Here is a 21,029-nt window from a genome sequence, read left to right as displayed (position 1 = left end):
TTCCCCCAAAGAACAAAACTAAACAAAAAACAAACAAACAAAAACAAAAAGCCCCAGGGATTAGAATTAATACTAAAACCAGAATTAAAAAATTGGCTCATTGTTAACATCTCTTTGAAGGTTTGATGGCTAAGGACACTGATGAAACTGGCTGTGGATTTTAATAATCACTGAAATCCTTTTCTCTGATTATTGAAGATAATCAGGATTTACAAAGTATGAGCTTGGCAACACAACTACTTAAAAACCGAGTAAGGCTGAACTGCACCCAGTGTCCAGGAAGATTACAGTACTGAAAATCCCAGGAGCTTAATGTTAACGAACAGGAAAGTGTGCAAAAAGCCTTTTCTGTATTTGGCATCATACTTAAAACTATTATTTACTTCCATTTATCTATTCAGATATTTTTTATGAAGTGACTACATGTAACAATACTAACAAAAACTTTCTTCTTTAAATATGTGATGTAGAGAAAAAACACATTAATGACTAAGAAATAAAAAATCTATAATGCCAAATCCTAATGGAAAAGTCAAGCCTTAGTATGCCTACTTGCATAGCTCATGCTCTTCTCTGATAATCAAAAACATCCTTAAACACTGATTAGATCCCTTTTGGAGGAGTGACAAATATAAATAGCAATGCTATGGTTGAGTTATGCTTTTCCTTAGTCTACAGTTATTTTCTGTGCCAATTTTATTTTACTATTAATATGTTGAAGCCCAATATTACTTCCAGCTAGGTAATCATATTATTTGGAAATAATTACCCTCCTTTTGTTTAAATGAAGTGATGGTAGACATTTATTTATCAGAAACTTACTAACAGATTTTGAAGAGCTAAAAAATGACACAGTTTAATACAAACTGTCCTTTGCCTTTATTGCTTGTATACACAAAGATTACATTATAAAACTCAGTGGAAGGAGGAAAAAATAATGAAAGAAAAAGTTACCTGCCTTAGCATTTTTAAGAATAGTTTTGGTAACTTAGATCAACCTGCTAATCTGAGCAAAACTACAGTACAATCACGATATAGTTCTAATAATCACATCAATTATACTTTCATTTTAAATTTTTTCTTAAAAAACATTAATGCTATAAAAATGAGGTTGATGACATCCTTATTTAAAAGACACCTTGTACTGGTATCAAAATATGACTTATTTTAATACCAACTGAAAAAATAGATCTTATATAGCCTATTATTTCAATGAAGTTTTATTATTACTTTTATTTTCAAAATTGGTAGCAAAGTTACTGTTAACAATATAAATTTTCTCTCTTTTTAAGTGTTGGAATTTCCTTAAAAGTGTTGAAAGGCAACAAACATTCTAGGGTGGGCTTGCAAGGAAAATCAATTATTCTAATATCGATAAATAAGGTACTTGATAAATTTATAATTACTTCTTTAATTTCTTACTAACATTTCCTGATTTTCTAGTTTTTAATGCATATCATATTGTAAAAGTATCTAAGTCAAGCCTTTTCACTGGAGTAATTATTTCCATTTTCCATATTTCTCTTCAGTTTTTCAAATATATAGTAAAACAATCCAATAATCATTACAGGGAGGAATTATCATTTAAGTTGGATAGTGTTCATTTACCTTTTAATCTCATTGGAGAGATATTAACATTAGTCATAAAAGCTTTACAATTTCAACACCCATACATGCCACAGAATTAAAAATCTTTTTACCTTATAAAGGGTTCCACTTTGTTTAATGTGTCCTAGTCAAATTTTCATCTAATGAAATATGCTTTTATTAAATACAGTAGCCACCACTTACCTTTAAATATTTTATGGATGAAACTAAGTTCAGTACTGATCCAAGGATGTTGGCATCAAAGCTTTCACTTTGACTATCCCTCAACGTATTGCATTTCTAAAATGCACCACCAATTATTCTAGATTTACCATACCCTGTCTTTAACTTCGTATATAGCATCCTTTGGGGGAAAAAATTTATTCATTTTTTTTTTGAGATGAGATACAAGAACAGCATCATTCTTGAGGTTCCACCTCAAAAAAAAAAAAAAAAAAAAAGGTGTTTTGCACATAGCTAGTTTGATACCACCTGGTTTTGTTAGGCTAGCCTTCACACAAAGAGCATGCATATACAGCCACGGCTCACGCATCTGTTTGGAAGTTGATTGAGAATTGCTGCTTATTCAAGTCACGGATGCCCCCATGTTACGCAAGGAGACAGTTGAACTGCATGTCCACCAGGAGAAAAGGAAAATAAACGATGAAACAAATGCAGCAAATATAGGCAGTTGGCATTCAGAACATGCCAAAAAGCTAACACTCATGATTGTCATTATAAAGGTTTTTGTTTCTTTAAAAAAAAAAGTCTTTCTTTGCATATTTTAAAATTTAACAGTCCTAGAGAATCATGAAGTGCCTTGTCGTTTTTGCTGCTGACTTCTGATGACCTCTAGTTGTTTTTTGCATTGCTGGTAATAAGTAGAAAGGCTTTTGTTTTCATCTAAAAGCTTTTTATGTTCCTGTACCAGACGAGATGTATTTTGCTGGTCCTTTTCATCCTGGTCCAGTTCTGCAACTAGTTCTTGCCTAAAAACAAATACCAATAATAAGATATTCTACATGATGGAAAAATTCATATCTTATAGCTAATGATGGAAGCTTAATGAATTATAACTTTTATTCTGAGTCTATCATTACACATCTTAGGTATACCACTCAAATAGATTTATGGGCTGGAATGGAAACTATCAATCACTCTTCTGGTATAAACATACAAATATCATAATTCTTTTAATAAGTAATGTACTTAGATAATTAGTGAAAACAGATAATATGGAATAATAGAAGTCTCAGAACATTTCATTTGATAGCCTTTTTGTGAAGGAAGGAAGAGGAAAAAGCTGGGAAGGGTTTCATCTGACTACAGGAAAATAACAATTAAAGATTTTATAGTTCGCATTCCACTTTTATACTCATGTACTTATATTCTGAAGTCACAATTCTATTTAACTACAGTGCAAAGTGGTAGCCAGCAGAACATTTGCAAACTATTTAAAATAGACGCTATCAACTTAAATCTCTTACCTATTTTAAAACTGAGAACAATATAAAGTACCACTTTTAAATTGCATGTCTGCATTTTCAGGAAAGATCCTCAGTAGCCTAATAAACTTTTAAAAGTCCCTTTTATATGGGGGATATTAAGTATTAGCTCCTGAAGGAAGGCTACTGAATATATCTCAATAATTAATGAAAAATCCCAAAAATGATTTCTGAGTAATATTTCTCAGTTAAAGTAAGTATTTAAATTGACTAAAATTATCATAGCTTTCACATCCCTCAATCTACTATTTGGTTTTTCCAGCACAGAACTTCTCTTTCAAATGATTAAAGTACGGAAAAAGTATAGATTAAACATGTGAAATAAGAAATACAGTTTATGCTAGTGAAATTACTAGTGTTTTCTTTCCAACATAGGGCCTACTCGCTAAAATTTGTTTAAAATAACAGTGAATTAATAACACCAAAAAACAACAACAACCAAAAACCTGTTAATTTAATTATAAGCAAATCTTGGTTAAAAGCATTTAAAAATTAACGGGGTGTTCATTTTCACGTATGACATATGGACAGGAAATTTTGTCCATTAAATCCAAAGTCTGTTAAATTGAGGTCTGCAAAATCGAGGGTTTACTGTATTAGGTTGAAATCACTTAAATCACAATTATCAGTAAATTGTGATGAAACTATATTTTTATTTTTCTTGGAAGTACAAACAGAAAACTTTCCACAGATTACTTCAGAAAGCCAGATTATTTTTTGTTCGATGAAAATTAATAGAGGGAATCCTGTTACCAGGTGTATATATAGCTTCCATGATTTTTTGCCTATATTTCATTTTAGTTACCACCATAAATCAGCTTCACAGGCATAGAATTTCATGCAAAGTAAAGATTTTTTTAAAACAAGAAATGCAAATAAAGTATTGTAAAAATTGTACTTTATGTTTCTAAGACAAAGCACTATTAGTAAATCAAATTATTTTACCTATGTCTAAGAAAACAAATCTAAATAGCTTAACTTTATAACTCTGAGAGCATAAAACATGTTTATGTACCACCAGTTTACTTTCCTTAGTACTACTATAATATGATATAGTCAAAAGGATTGAGTTTTGCATGAAAAATAGCCACAGGTGCTTAAATATAAACATATACAAAATCTCCATGCTAGAAATATGCTTAATGATTAATTCTAAAAATGATAAAGTTTTCATGTCTTTATTTAATATTGCACCTTAACATATTTCAAACTCAAAATACTGAGTTTTAATTTTTATTCATAAGAGATACTTACTTTCTCTGTAATAACAATGCAATTTCTGTTTGAACTTTCATATATTCTTGTGCCATTTTACAATGCTGTTCAAACACTGCCATAGATTCTTTGGAGTTTGGGCATGGTGCTAGAGGCTGAAAATAAATTAAAAAATGTTAAAATATAATTAAATCAAATCTCATTATCTAGCTAAGATGAGAATTAAAACAGTTACTGTGATGTATTATTTTTATAGCACTCAAGTAATGATCTTTTAAAAATAAGTGTTCAACCATGCCCTAGAAAATCTGTGTCCTTTTGTCAGAGTTAACTCAAACTTAAATTTACACTTGCTGTTTTAACAGTTGTTCCCGAGAACCATGAAGCGTACTCTTAGGCTCAAGGCTTTATATTTCAGGTTGCCAAAAGGCATTATACCAAAAAACATCTGGTATAATGGAGACACTAAAGTGTATTATTTAGATATTTAGCCACTATGAACACAACAATATATCACAAAATTTATTACATAGAAATGAGCTTATATGAATTTTACATTTTATTGCACTAAAATTAAAGAACAAAAAATTGCTATTCTTGGCAGTCTTAAAGATATGAGAGTATTTTAACATGACTGTTAAGAACATATGATTTTGCCCATTTTAGATTTAATTAACTTAACTGAATCATTTATTTTAACAAGACGAAGGAGGTTAAAAGCATAAATAAATGAATATACAATGACAGAAACACAAATGTCAGCTTTAAAGATAAATTCTTTAAATTTTTTGTAAGACAAAGTAAACAATGACTGAGAAAGTATAGGACTCCTTTACCTGTAGTTGGTGATCCAGTGTAAGATAGGCCATTGGGATAGAGTTATCTGATCCATTGGTATCTGTAATTCAAGCATGGATTTTATTTATTTTCTGTCATAAATTCTTTAAAACAAAAGCAGGAAAGCATGCATGAAATATTGTGGTTTTTTTCCCCCTAAAGTAAATAACATATAAAAGTTATTACTGGCCCGGTGGGTGTGGCTCAGTGGTTGAGCATTGACCTATGAACCAGGAGGTCACAGTTCAATTCCAGGTCAGGGCACATGCCTGGGTTGCGGGCTTGTTCCCCAGTGAAGGACATGCAGGAGACAATCGATCAATGATTCTCTCTCATCATTGATGTTTCTATCTCTCTTCCTCTCTCCCTTCCTCCCTGAAATAAAAATATTTTTTAAAAAGTTATTATTGGTAATGAAGAGTCTAGTTCTGAATTCTAAAGGTAAACTAAACAGAGGATATCCAATTACCAGATAATTAGAATGCAACCATACTCTCATACTTACAATTTAAGTTGGCTATAAGTTAAATAATATTAAAGCTCATAAGCCCTTCTATAATTAAAAACAAAAAACAGGGATATACTAAAGTGCTGATCTTTTAAAAGTAAGAAAATCTGTGTCCTTTTGTCAGAGTTTATTTAGAACTTAAATTTACATTGCTGTTTTAACACTTTTGTTGTTATACAGAACCATGAATACAGAACCCTTTATATTTTAATTCAGAATCATGCCCTTTACATTTGCAATTCAGTCTTCACAGACTTTACCTAATCAAACCCACATCTGCTTCTTTTCCTGATCATGCTAGGTTTACTATAAGGCTATGTCAACTCTGGCAACATTAGTGTTCCTTAATAGGGAAAAGGGGAAAGCAAGAGACACATTCTCTTCCAGTGGGTCACCTCCAATGTATATAGATTCTAGTGAGTCCCCAACCCTCCTAATGAGACTCACTGTGGAAAATGAGAGAGATTATTGATTGGGGTATAGCACACATAAGAAAATTGTGGCTCAAAGTCATGCTCAAACTGTGAAATGGGTTAATTCAAACAACCAGTCAAATTTTATCAAACTGTCTGAACAGATAGCTTTTGTTTGTATTTTAATAGAGGTAAACTGCCCTAACTACTTGCTCGAGAAGCATGGAATGGCCTCTTCCTGCCATTAATATTTAAACACAATTCCAGAAGCAGGCAGGATAACTGTGAAGTAAGATGGACTTTCCTATTTCAGAAGTAGCTGCTTTCCCACTGTTAGTAGAGAACAAATGAACTAAACAAGTGAGCTGTTCTTCAGCCCTTTTTCTGACAAGCAATTGACTGAAAGAGTAGTGTGGATAAAGGCAAGGTCAGGGTAGCAGCAAGGCTCTGCATCCAATGCATGAAAAAACTTAAGAGTTTGATGGCTCAGTAACATCCTGACTTACTGTTGACCGGTACACTAGTAGTTTTTTGGTTTTTTTTTAAACTATTGAGAATGTGCTTGCAAATAACTCCAAAAGCTAAGCTAATAGACCAAATGATATAATGCATATAAGAAATACCACGCAATACTGGCATATGATAAGCACTCAACACATAGTGGTTATTATTCTTGTTATTGATACTAAATGGACAATAAGGAAGAGAGGGCGTTTTAAAACACTCAAGTTTGTATTTCAGATTGAACAGTAATGTTTATTAAAGACAGAATAACAGTATTGCCTAGGAGAGCCTTATTTACCCTAAAATCATACAGTAATATAAAAGTTTTTCTGAAATGGCTGAATGAGAAGTATAGTTAATTTGTTATCTTTCTGACCAACCCTCTCCCTGTTCCCAACAGCTGTTTCAAACTAGGCTCCCATGGAACACTACTTGCCACTAAGTTAAAATTGGTTAAAAATGATTTCTCCTTGCCCTGGCCAGTGTGGTTGGAATGCCGTCCTGTATACTGAAAGGTCACAGGTTCGATCCCTAGTCGGAATGAGTAGGAGAGGCAACCAATCTATGTTGCACTCTCGCATTGATGTCTCTCTCTCTAAGATCAATAAACAAGCCCTAGCTGGTCTGGCTTAGTGGATAGAGCATCGGCCTGCAGACTGAAGGGTCCTGGGTTCGATTCCGGTCAAGGGCACATGCCTGGATTGTGGGCTCGATCCCCAGTGGGGACGTGCAGGAGGCAACTGATTAATGATTCTCTCTCATTCTATCTCTCTATCCATCTCCTTCCTTTCTGAAATCAATATATATTAAAATCAGTAAACATATCCCTGGGTGAGAATTAAAAAATAAATTAAAAAAATAATAAATGATTTCCTCTTGACTTTACAGGAACAACTGTCTTGAGAGTTTTTCAATTTAACACTTCCACTCCTATTACTCATTTTTAAATCTTTGATACTTGATGTATCTTATTAATCAGTACTCTGTATCTGTGTTTCAGAATTAAGTATACTATGTCAATGTTTCACAATATTCTGGGAGTGGAAAAAAGTCCCAATATTTATTCAAACAATTAAAGCCCTTCAATGGTGGGAACTTAAGGTCCTTTGTTAGATATTAGTTTTTCTCTAAACCAAGAAGTGAGATTTCACTTTCTCACTTATACACAAACTGAACTTTAGTTTTTAGTGTCTAATAGTAATAACTGATTATAAGACAACGAAGAGATATTCCATGAGAGTTTGTTCTTTAATGTTTCAATTGCTAATCAAATTTAATCTTGTTTCCAGAATGTGGAGACTCACATTTCTTTGGTTAAATTAGGCCAAAATATATCTTCTGGCTCCTCAAACACAATACTTATAACCATCTCATATTCTCTAAGAAGGTGTTCCTTTCATGTGGAGTACTGTCTTCTTTCTGCTTTATGATTAAAGAATAAGTCTCACAATTTTACAAAATGTTGCAGACGACACCAGGTTTTACCTAATTGATTTTCGCTATTAAAATTCTCAGCTGGCACTACAAATTTAGTAGTTTATTACATGTCATGACTACTTTACTTTTATATGTCTATATCATGACACTCTAATCAGATTGTAACAATGGGCCATGTCTTATACTTCTATCTTGGCCAAGTTCTAAGCCCAGGAGAAACTCTCCAGTGAGTTTTCCCAAGTTCTGTGGCTTCCTCTACTAGGCCCAGGCAACTCTCTCACTATACATTTATTTTTTTTATTTTTTTAATCTCTACTATGTTATAAATAGAAACCCAGAAACCCACAAGCACTCATTATGTACAATGATTATTAACGTTCTGCTCTTTATTTTTCTCTGGAAAATACATAGAAGGCTTTCCCATTTAAATAATAATAATAAAAGAATTAATTAGGTTGTTTTAACTTATGTATGCACCTCTAATTTTTTCCTGAATCAGTGAACCTTCAAAGAAAAAGGGTTTATCTACCTCTTCCCTGTAATTTATTATATTAGCTTGGTTAGCAACACTTTTCTTAGAAATTGTGCAAAGCTGAACTTCATTAATTATAAATTTAAAGCAGAGCCTCACCTTCTAAAATTGCATTCAACATTATTTAAAAATGATAACCACACATTTGTAATAATTTCAAGGCAAAGAAAAAAATCAGTTAATATAACAAGTTGGACCTATGTACGATTTCCAGCTATTGATATTTTGTGGTACTTTAGGTTCCAGAAAAGAAAAAAAATGAGATGGGGGTTGGAAGGGTAGGAGAGCACATGAAGTGTAAACACAGCAGTTAAGTGAGATGGACCCAAGAGAATTTGATTTTATCCTCATGCTGAGTTTAGTCCAGGCTGAAGTCAGGAGGCCTGCCATGTGGAGTCCCAGATTTAGGCAAATGCTGTAATGTCAGGGAGAGTACTCCCTCACTGAGGATTTAGGAACCAAAAAGAGCTATTACGTAACTGTCAATGATCAACTCTGTCAAGAGCATTTCCTTGTCTGCCTCTGAGCAAAAGCACGTCATGATGAATTCTGCACATGTGCCGAGTAGTGGTAAATGTTTTGAGCAATCCTAGGTTGGATTGTGCTGGGGTGAAACTTAGAAGAGTTTTTGCTACCGCTAAATTTAAACTTACTAAAACTAGAGAGTACACCCCTGGCTAAACATAGTTCTATCTTACATGACACAGAGAAAGGCCACCCAATTAATTTTTTAAATTATAAATTTGACTAAACCAAGCCAAATATTTATAAATACTTATAAGCAGTATTTTAGTTTGTAAATTCAGAGAGCTGACTTTTTAATTTCAATTTAATTGCCACTATTAATAACATAGTTGATTTTATATAAAATACCAAATGGTTTAATTTTCCAAGATCTAAGAGATTGTTGTTTGTTCTCTGGCATCATAACATATAAATAATTTTTATAGGAGCATACTGCTGAGTATTTATCAAGGTATTCTTCTAGTGCAGAGGAAAAGTTAATTCCACTATGACATATAATTTTCTACTTGCCCGTAATGAAACTATCCTATGACTAGATTTTAATACTAATATTTTGACCAGTTAAGTTATTCATGTTAGGGAGTTTTAATAACTCTTAACAGACTTTTAAAGGCCCATTTAACAGACTATATAACTAAAATGAAGTTTCCCTATTATTTAAAATTGATTCAAAAGGTCACAATCAGAAATTTTTTCTAAGGTACCTGGTATCTTTAAAACAAAAGACTGAGATGAAGATGATTATTTTTGCTGTTCTGCTGAATTTAGGGATTTAGAAGATAATGACTTTACTACTACCATCCAGTAGAATGGATCATAATAGGACAATAACAGACTAAAGTATCAAGAATACGGTATCTCCTATTTGGGAAACCCCAAACAAACCATCTTCAAAATACATGTGTAGTATCTGGGGGGGGGAAAAAAATGCGAGGGCTAATGGTCTCCGTCTCAGTACTTAAAAGGACATTTTTAAGTTTATTACTAAATATTTTTTTATTAATATGAAAATCTAAACTACTGTACAATGCCTGCCTTCATTCTGTTGTATAATTACAATTACAGTAATGACACAACTAAATGAACATAAACATGGTAAATTCCACTTCATAATTAAAATGAGAAAATAAACTGGTCACCTGTGGAATCATCAGGGGTCCATGGATGACTTCGAGCTGACTTTTCTGAGGTTGGTCCTGAGGTAGTAGTGATCATTCTGATGCTAGGACTGGATGACCTACTGCTCACCTATAGGAAAAAGTTACAGGAGGTTTATTTTTTTTTAAATGACAAGAAAAAAATTACCATTATAAGGCAAAGGACAGAATTGCATTTTTATCAGTAGAGGTCCCAAAACACTCTTGCAAAAAAATCCAAAAACACCTCAAATCCTCTACACACACAATTTATATACACACACATCCTGAACACTTGATCACTAATGGCCTAAAGTGTTTGTTTTGACTGCCTGCCGCACCCAGAGGACCAGGTGTAAAATCTTGGGCCTTTGTAGGGTGGGAGTAAAGCTGGAGGACCTTCATGCTTAAAGCCAAAAGCCAAGAAAGGCTTCACACTCAGGGAAAGAAGGAACTAGGAAAAATAAACCTATCCTACGAAAGAAGATAAGCAAATTTGTGGCTCTGGGTGTAGGGGAGAAAATGTATTCACTATGAATCTGCAAAAAGTTTCCAGAATTGATGAAGATATAACAAAGCCCGAGAAAAAAATAAGAGAAAATTTACAATACTGAGTTAAACATGGGACAAATTATAATTAAGTTCTAGAAAACAAAGACAAATAGAAAAGAGTAAAAAGCAGCATAGAGAAAAGATAGATTACCTATAAAAAAAAAAATACCAGTTAGATTCTTAATAGCAACCAGAAGAAATCAGAATTATCTTCAAAATTCTAAAATAAAATAACTGAGAACCAGAACTGTTTAGCCAACAAAAATGTGAAGAATAAGGTCAGAATAACATTCTCAGATGAGCAAAAACAGAGTCTAGCATTCATAGACTCTTACCATAAGTTTTCTATAACTTTCCATAAGACTCTTTCCATAAGTTCTTCAGGGAGAAGAAAAATGTTTCCCTAATGGAAGGGCCAAATTGAAATGAGGATTATTGGTAAACACAAGTATGAATCCATACACCAAAAATATTAAACAATGAAAATAATGATTAATTTATAGAAATACAAAATAAATAAATAATATGGTACTAAAATGTGAATAAAAATAATAACATCAGCAAGAGGAACATAAATTTAAAAATACTTATATTGTTCAGGATGAGGGTGAAGATATTAACTTTAGGTTGGGCATGAATGTTAAAATTTCACAGGTAATTACTAAAAGTAATAATAAACCTAACTCTCCAATCAGAGAGAAAGAGTGGAATAAGAAATATGCTTATTGAATTCAAAAGATGGCAGAAAAGGAGATAAAAAAAATAAAGCACAAAATGAGAAAACAGTAATCATCTATCTATATAAAACCCTAATATGCCAATCGACCGAATGGCAGAACAACCTGTGAATGACCGGTAGGCGGGGGTGGGGCTGGCCAGCGGGTGGTTCCAGGCCACCAGCCAAGGCGGGTGCCAGTGGGGGCCTCCCGGTTGCCCCACAGATCAGGGGGCCAGGCTTGATTGTCGGCCAGGCTTAGGGACCTACTGCTGCATGAATTTCGAGCACTGGGCCTCTAGTAATAAATATAAATGAATTATATTCTCCAGTTAGATATTTAAAAAATCAGATTATCAGGCTAGATTAAATGCTGTGTAAACAGACATATCTAAGTCACAGAAATAGAGAAAACAAAAGGTTAAAGAATAAAACGAGATAACTAGGCAAAAACTACCCCAAATAAGGTTATATAGCTACTAGAGGCCCGGTGCACAAAATTTGTGCACAGAATGGGGGGGGGGGGGGGCGAGGGTTGCTCAGCCAGGCCTGCACCCTCTCACAATCTGGGACCCCTTGGGGGATGTCCAAATGCTGGTTTAGGCCTGCTCGCCTGCCTACCTGATCACCCCTCTGTCTGCCTGCCTGATCTCCCCAAACCGCCTTTGCCTGCCTGCCTGGTCGCCCCTAACCACTCACCTGCTCACCTGACTTGCCTGCCTGCTTGATCGCCCCTAACTGCTCACCTGCCTGCCTGATCACCCCAACTGCCTCTGCCTTGGCCCCCGCCATGGCGGCTTTGTCCAGAATGACATCGGAAAGGTCGTTCAGCTGTCCGGTCTAATTAGCATATTATGGTTTTATTATTATAGATATTAATATCTATAATATATTTTAGAGCATAAAAAATTACTAGAGCCCTAGCTAGTTTGGCTCAGTGGACAGAGCGTCAGCCTGCAGACTGAAGGGTCTCAGGTTCGATTCTGGTCAAGGGCATATGCTTGGTTGCAGGCTCGATCTCCAGTAGGGGGCATGCAGGAGGCAGCCAATCAATGATTCCCTCTCATCATTGATGTTTCTATATCTCTTTCCCTTCCTATCTGAAATCAATAAAAATATATTTTTAAAAAATTACTAGGGAAAGAGATTCAGAATATAACAGTTCAAAATTTACATGCTATGCCTATTACAATACAGGCTGTACCTATACATGGCTTCCAAAGAGATAAAACAATAAAACTTTGAGAAACATTCATGATCAATCATAATGAGTTACAATATTTACTAATCCTCTGTAGCCTTAGCTGGTTTTGTTAAGTGGATAGAGAGTCAGCCTGTGGGCTGAAGGGTCCTGGGTTCAATTCTGCTCAAGGGCACATATCTCGATTGCAGGCTCGATCTCTAGCTCTGGTCGAAGCGTGTGAGGGAGGCAGCCAATGTGTCTCTCTCATATCATGTTTCTCTTTCTGTCTCTCCCCCTCCCTTCCATTCTTTCTAAAAAAAGTCAAAAATCAATGGAAAAATATCCTCGGGCGAGGATTAACAACAACAAAAAACCCCTCTGTAAATGATACATAAAATCAGACCAAGGAACAAAACATGTACACAGTACAACCTGAACTCCATGAACCCTATGCCTGAGAAATGAGAACATGAATTTTTTAAAGCACCCAGGGAACATTTATGAAATCTGGTCATACAGTAGGCAATAAAATAGTTCTCAAAAAAGTTTAAAAATTTAGTATCATATAAGCCATATCTTTTTGTATTGATTCACAAATAATCTTTAAAGAAACGCATGTTTAAACATTTAAAAACACTTCTAAATAACTCACTGGTCAAAAAAACCAAAATGAAAATTAAAAAGTATTTGAACTGAATTTTAACTCAAATCACACTAAAACTGTGGCATGCAATTAAAGAAGCACTTAGAGAAAAATATTTAATTTCAAATATTTATGTGAAAAAGTCAGAAGCAGTGATAATTTACAAGCTAAGGATTTAACTTACATAGTTAAAAAAAAGAGCCAAGCTATAAGCTTCCCAAAAGAAACAAAATAAGAATGAGAGAATATTATACAAATTTTGTGGTTAGTAAATAAAAAACAAAATCAAAACAAACCAAAGTGAAATACTAATTCCAAAAAACATATAAATTACCAAAATTTCTATACATTATAGAAAAATACAAAAAAAACACCCCTCAATCCATAAATTATGAAAATTTCTATACTTTATAGAAAATAGCAAGGTTTTACTGGTGAGTTCTACCAAATATCCAAGAAGACATTTTTCATCTTAAAGAAATTATTCTTGAAAGAATGAGAAACAGTTCCTGACTCATTCAGCAACAGAAATATATAAAAGTTGAGGTTATTCTACAAATGAACAGGTCACTTGACATTAGGAATTCTATTCATGCAATTCACTATATTAAAAAATTAAGAAAAACCACAATAGACACATAAAAAGTATTTCAAAAAACTTAACATCCATTTATAAAAATACATTTAATGAACTTAAATGTCATTTAAGAGAATTTCTTAGCCAAAGGCTATTAATAAAAAGTCCAGAAACAGAATATACAATAGAAAATGGCATTGTGGGTTGGCGAGAGGATGACACGGAGGTCACAGGTAAAGAATACACAGGAGACTCAGGAGCATTGATCATGATCCCTTTCTTATGTTGGGTGGTGGGCTCCTAAGTGGTCATTTTATCATTAGGTTTCATTGCTTACATATTACATGTGTTCTTGTCTATGTATTTATATATCATATTTAAAACTCTCAAGGACATATAAACTAAAATGGATTTCATAAGAATTTTTTTTCTTGAGGTGTTATTAAATACCCAATAGGATATGGAGTTATATAAAGTCAAACATAAAAAATAAATTCATAAAGGATTTTCTGTCCAGTTTCAGTATGTAAACACAGGAACACTCAAAGACTGCATCAAATAAAAATGAGAGGCTGCACAGTAGTGAAAAGTACCCTTCAGGAGAAATTATAAGATATGAGTTCTAATTATGGTGTAATGTCTGATTTAGTTTACCTCAAGCAGTCTTGCTTTCTTTATCTGAAGAAGGGGTGGGGCTGAGTTAAGAATGTGATGACTTTCAGTGTTCCTTCCAGTGCTAAAATTCTATGAGTTTAAACATTGAAAATCCACAGTGGATTGAGGATACTAAATAATGAAAGGCACACATAATAATTTAAGAGATTAAATCATAAAATAATTTGGAAGAAAAGAAAAAGTGTTGGAATGTTACTTTCTTCTGGGTACCTACTGAAATTGCTTCAATAATTCCCAAAAGCTTTTCTATACCATTAACAATTTAAAAACTTGGTATCAGACTGGTAGTTCCAAAACCTTAGTTCATTCATATCACTTATAAAGGAGCCCTGTGCACCACAATGCTCATTCTGTTTTCTCCTTGCTAATTCTTCTCCATCATGTAAGGCCCAGCTCATTTTCCCTTCAACAGATTTGCTCATTCTTGCTACATCCCTGGTTCTTTGTACACAAAGCCAGAACCTGTGTAACAAGAGAGGAGTGCCTAGCAGTGTGCAGAACAGAAAATGTCTACTGGTTATTACTGGGTCAGTTCTGAAATTCTCACCCTGATCTTCCTCAACTTCCATAGGCAGTTTATCTTACTTATCCAGATCATGCCTCCTCTGACAATTCCTTATATCCTGTTTCCCTTCCTGCTTTTAAGCTTGACCTTATATTCATTCAAGGATTATATGGTATAGTGCAAAGAGCACATATGAAATGGAAATAAATATAACTGCCACTTTTATAGGTCAAAACCAGTCAAATGTCAGCAAATTCACATGATTTAGTCCAGCAATTTTCAACCTTTTTCATCTCATGGCACACATAAGCTAATTACTAAAATTCTGTGGCACACTAAAAAATATATTTTTTTCCAACCTGAAAAAAAGGTATAATTTTGATTTATTCACACCTGATAGTTGTTGTGTTGGTTGTTATTTTTTTAATTTGACAATCTAAGGAAAAAGAGGCCAGTGCCCCTGACTAAATAGTCAGGTACTATATGTTTTAAAAATTCTCACTGATTTAGTCTAATACTTGGGAGACCTGGTTTCAATCTCAGTTCTGCTATTTATAGCTGTGTAAACTGAAACAAGCAACTTACCCTCTCTGAGCTGTAGGCTCGTCATTTATCAAGTGTGGATGACAAATAGCAATAGTTAGAAGTCAGGCCTTGAAGACAATACAACCCAGAGTTTGAGTCTCTGGTCTGCCATTTAGGGCACTGTGGCTTTGGGTAAGCTCTTTAACTTCTAAGACTCAATAGTAAAATGAAGACAGTATTACCTATCTCATAAGGTTGTGAAAAATCAAATGAAATAATGTACTTGAAGTGTCTTGACATAAAGATGGGAATATATGAAATTTGTAGCACCCAATAATTCCCTCTCTAGATTAAAAAAAATTACAGTTCTTATATAAAACATATTCAGTGACTAAACCCTATCACAAAGACATTTTTCTCCTTGAATTTTGGCTGTATTCATAGCCTGTCCTACATACTAGTAAACTTCAACTTGAGTCACAAATGCTTTATACTTTCCAAGTTTGTGATTTTACAAAAGCATAAAAATCTCCTAAGGGCAGAGATCATGTGTATTTTTGTATTACAGTCCTCAGGATTCAGAAAATTACTGACTATGTAATAACCACATAATCAATACTCATTGAATAAAATGATAACATAAGTTGTTGGCACTCAGAAATAATACGAGTGCTTAGGCTTATTTACCTTTTATACATAAGAAGAGTAAGAATACACACCAAAGAGAACCAGTGATGAAATATATCTCTTATTTTTAGATTGCTGTTACCCTTAGTACAACAAGTACAGATATTATGACATTATTGCTGAGTCTTTTTAACCTCTTTTACTGAAAGCAAGTCTTGTGATTTAAAAAGAGTACAATGATTTGACCATAGTTATACTGTAATTTGTACTGTAAAACATTTATAAAACATTTTTTCAAAATGCTAGCAGAGGAGGGTTTCATAGTCAACCTAATTTTATATTAATAGTTTTACTTTAACATTTTAAGAGAAATAAATATAAGTGTTTGTGACATGTGAGACTCAGTATCAGTTATAAGATATTAAATAAGATACAAGTAATAACTAGGTTTACAAAATACAAGAATAGATTTTGTATACTAAAAAAGCCACTGAACATGTCATATTAAGACAAAAAATCCTATTTGGACCTACTATGAATTATAGTATTCCTTAAATTTATATCTTTCCCAAGAGAATTCTTTGTTACTTATTTCTTTTCATCTCATGTGCAGCCATTTTTTTCCTACAGCTATAAAACTAAAAAAACAAGGCTAATATTTTTAGGTCAAGTTTCAAAACTAGTGTTTCTTTAAAGCTTCAAGAAAAGCTCTAAAGAGCTACATATAAATCCCTCAAAAGTCTTCAGATTTCGAGGAATTGATATCTCAATGAATAATATAATATTAATATCTACACTAATAAAAGAGAAACATGCAAATTGGTGTCACTCCACTATGCCCACCAGCCAATCAGGATGAGCATGCAAATTAACCCAACAAAGATGGCAGTTAATTTGCATACGCAGGCGTGGAGCGAAGATTGAAGACTGAAGACTGAATAGGCTTGGCTTCTCCGCTGCGGCTGGACCAAAGGTCTGGGTCCCGGGTGCCGGAGGAAAACCGGTGCCAGCAGCCAGGGGAAGGAAGGCCTATTGCGCGAATCTTTGGGCATTGGCTTTTAATGTTTATATAAAAAAACTAAATCTTTTTAAATAAGCCATAACTGTAATTTTTGAATACCTGAAAAATAAAAGACATAAATAAGAGGTATAGGTAATACCTGACAATTTTTAAAAAATCTAGTTTGTGGGCTCAATTTGTGTTACTGATTACAACTTGCTATGGAAGATGTCTTATAGTAGCTATTTTTAAAAATCCACTGGTAAACTTACAATGGCCATACATTCTCAAACTTTTAACTCATTTAGGTTGCTCCTTCAAGACACTGCAATTACTTTTTTTTATGCTTACATGAACTGTAAAATTTAATAGATTTAGAGATATAGAGAAACCTGAATTATAATAAGAATTGGATACAGCCCTGATTGGTTTGGCTCAGTGGATAGAGCGTCAGCCTGCAGACTGAAGGGTCCCAGGTTCGATTCCAGTCAAGGGCATATACCTTGGTTGCAGGCACATCTCCAGTAGGGAGTGTGCAGGAGGCAGCTGATTGATGTTGCTCTTTCATCGATGTTTCTAATTCTCTATCCCTCTCCCTTCCTCTCTGTAAAAAATCAATAAAATATATTAAAAAAAAAAAAGAATTGGATATGAAAGTAGGTATGAAAAACAGAAATACCCACATAGCAATTTAAGGCAGCAAAAGAATAATAAGCCAAATTTAAACCGCAGGGACAAATTACCATCGATAGACATGAACAAGAATTGGACGTGGACCAGAACTTTCTCTCTATATTTATAAAAAGAAATTGGGTGTTATTTTACAGACAAAAATAAAGCTTTGCTTCTTTTTATGTCTCACCTGAAAGACTGGGAAAATATTTTCATGAGGCAAGAATTTATGGCCAGTGCAACTATTTAGACTGACATTTTAAAGTTATTTAAAACCCTCACAAAGCTTAGTTGCTAAAATTATACAAGCACAAAACACAGAGATTAAATGTCAATTTATACGATATTCTTGCTAAAGAAACACTTGAATGACATAAATATTAAAAAGAAATAGACCTCAGTTGGTAATCTGGATTTATAAGGGCACTTCCTCTAGTATAACAATCACAGATACTTCAATTAAATCCATACATGGCAGGGTATACTGAAAACATTGTTTTCTAATCTGAAGGTACAGGTTCAATCCAATTCTGGTTTCACTATAGTGCACAATAAGAAAATTTTAGAATTTTATTATTCTTATATGGTCTTTAAATTCTCTAATATAAAGACACAAAATTTCTATGAACCAGTAATTATTTAAAACTATTATGTAAGCTTCTGATTTAGAATTTCATAGAAAATATTTATACCAAAGAAGGTGCAGTTGAAGATGGACATAAATTATATCCCTTAAATAAAAAAAGTATGATAATATATCTCTGAATATGTGATTAAAGGCCTTTAAGGCAAATATTTTCCATAATCCCTTATAGAAGCTTCTCTTATGATACAGAAAGAACAGAATGCCAATAAGTTTTACTTCTTTCCAAGTGCTTTACTTCTGGATAGTAATACCCTATAGTGAGAATAAGGACATAAGAGCCCTGGAATGCACACTCTGGGGTGTAGGCATACAACATGTATTAAGCATCTACTGTGTGTCTGGTATTTTCATCGTATATAATAAAGAGGAAATATGCAAATTGACTGCCATGCCCTCGCACAAGATGGCCGCCCCCAATTGGTCAAAGATGGCCACCCCCATATGGTCAAAAGATGGCCACCACAATATGGCCTGCAGGTGAGGGCAGTTGGGGGTGACCAGGCCTGCAGGGGAGGGCAGTTGGGGGCGACTGTGCCAGCAGGGGAGGGCAGTTGGGGCGATCGGGCCAGCAGGGGAGCAGTTAGGCGTTGATCAGGCTGGCAGGGGAGTGGTTAGGGGGTGATCCGGCTGGCAGGCAGAAGCAGTTAGAAGCAATCAGGCAGGCAGGCAGGCAAGTGGTTGGGAGTCAGCAGTCCCGGATTGTGAGAGGGATGTCCCTATGGGATCAGGCCTAAACCGGCAGTCGGAAATCCCCCGAGGGGTTGCTGATTGGAGAGGGTGCAGGCTGGGCTGAGGGACAACCCCCCCCACCCCCCGCACAAATTTCATGCACCAGGCCTCTAGTATGTTATAAGAACCATGAGGTATGGGTATGATGGTCCCCACTGGGAGATGAGGTTGTTGAAGTTTAGGGAAATGAAGCAACTTGCCCCAAGTCACCTATTTGACTAATAAAAGTAGATTCTAAACTCCCTACAAAAGTATAGTATGTCTAGCTTTCTAAATAATTATAATTGCATTGTCTTCCAGTTGTGGTTTTTACTAACATCAGCCCCCACCAAAAGAAATCTTGAAAATAGACTTATATTATACGCATTCTCAGAAAGGGTAGGCAGGTATACATGAGAATGTATAATTTTAGTGAAACGTAGAAAGGCTCACCCAGATGTATAAAACATAAATTTGTGCAGTCATCTGTAGAAATTTTTTATCAAGGTGGTTTAGCCTTGCTCAATCATGATACAGTGATCATTCAACATCACTATTTAAATAATTAATGACAATGCAGACTATTGGAAGCCAAAACATTTGACATTAAAGAAATCTAGGATTACTTTAGCATGTGTACCATTCAGTTTTATATACACGATGGAATGAAACAGTGTAGAGTTTGGGTGTTTTGGATTCAGATCTGGATTTAAAACTTGGTGATATCCCAGCCAGGCATGGCTCAGTGGTTAAGCATGGACCTATGAACCAGGAAGTCAAGGTTCGATTCCTGGTCAGGGCACATGCCCGGGTTGCAGGGTTGCAGGCTTGATCCCCAGTGTGGGGCGTGCAGGAGGCAGCCGATCAAAGGTTCTCTCTCACTGTTGATGTTTCTACTTCTTCCTAAGTCTTCTGTCCTCTCTGAAATCAATAAAAATATATTAAAAGAAAAAAAAACTTGGTGATAGCAATTAATGATGGTGTAAGGGAAGTTAAGAGGCTTGGGTAAGTTTCTCTAACCCTCAGTTTCTCAATCAACAAAATAAGGAAAATAAGCAATACAAATTTATAGGGTTAAGATTAAATAACATATATTAAAGGCCTGACTGGCACAAAATTGGTACACAAATAAATGGCACCTGTTATTGTTATAGCTTTTAAGTGATCTGGAGATAAGATCTGCTCAAACTATATCCCAAGAAACCAGAAACACCAATCAGAAAGGATATATGCACCCCTATGTTCATAGCAGCACAATTTACAATAGCTACTAAGATTTAGAAACAGCCTAAGTGCCCATCAGCAGATGAGAGGATTAAAAAACTTTGGTACATCTACACAATGGAATACTATGCTGCTCTAAAAAAGAAGAAACTTTGACCATTTGCCACAGCATGGATGGAACTGGAGAGCATTATGCTAAGTGAAATAAGCCAGTCAGAGAAAGATAAATATCACATGATCTCACTCATATGTGGGATATAATGATCAATATAATTTGAAGAACAAGAATAGATCCAGAGACAAATGGTAGGGGAGGGGGAAAGTTAGAGAGCAACCAAAGGACTTGTATGCATGCATATTAGTATAACCAATGGTCACAGACACTGGGGCGGTGGGGGCTTGCCCGGGGTGGGAATGGCTTGGGGAGGGGGGTGTCAATGGGGAAAAAGCAGACATATGTAAAACTTTAGACAATAAAAAAAAAAAAAATCTGCTCAAATATGCTCCTTGGGGACTGGGCCTTCTTGGTAGTCTATGCCCCCCCTTACTCTCACCCCCCCGGCCCCGCCCCATGCAGC

General features: G+C 34.6%; 1 protein-coding gene across 5 annotated transcripts in view; it reads right to left on the bottom strand.

Moving 5' to 3' along the window:
- Positions 1-855: 855 nt before the first annotated feature.
- MAP3K7 (mitogen-activated protein kinase kinase kinase 7) overlaps positions 856-21,029 on the bottom strand; it is a 67,613-nt gene continuing 47,439 nt past the window's right edge. For 4 of the 5 annotated variants that reach the window (XM_059700916.1, XM_059700917.1, XM_059700918.1 and 1 more), the window contains 4 exons: positions 10,203-10,311; positions 5,144-5,205; positions 4,347-4,462; positions 856-2,576 (listed from right to left, as the gene is read on the bottom strand). In XM_059700916.1, the coding sequence (XP_059556899.1) occupies positions 2,396-2,576; positions 4,347-4,462; positions 5,144-5,205; positions 10,203-10,311 (468 nt within the window). In that variant the 3' untranslated portion in view covers positions 856-2,395. Of the gene's footprint in view, positions 2,577-4,346; positions 4,463-5,143; positions 5,206-10,202; positions 10,312-11,086; positions 11,155-21,029 lie in introns of those variants that run through there. The other variant, XM_059700920.1, reaches the window with a different exon arrangement.

This window comes from Myotis daubentonii, chromosome 6 (assembly GCF_963259705.1).
Source record: "Myotis daubentonii chromosome 6, mMyoDau2.1, whole genome shotgun sequence".
Taxonomy (NCBI): domain Eukaryota; kingdom Metazoa; phylum Chordata; class Mammalia; order Chiroptera; family Vespertilionidae; genus Myotis; species Myotis daubentonii.
This window is presented reverse-complemented; position numbering and strand designations above follow the sequence as displayed.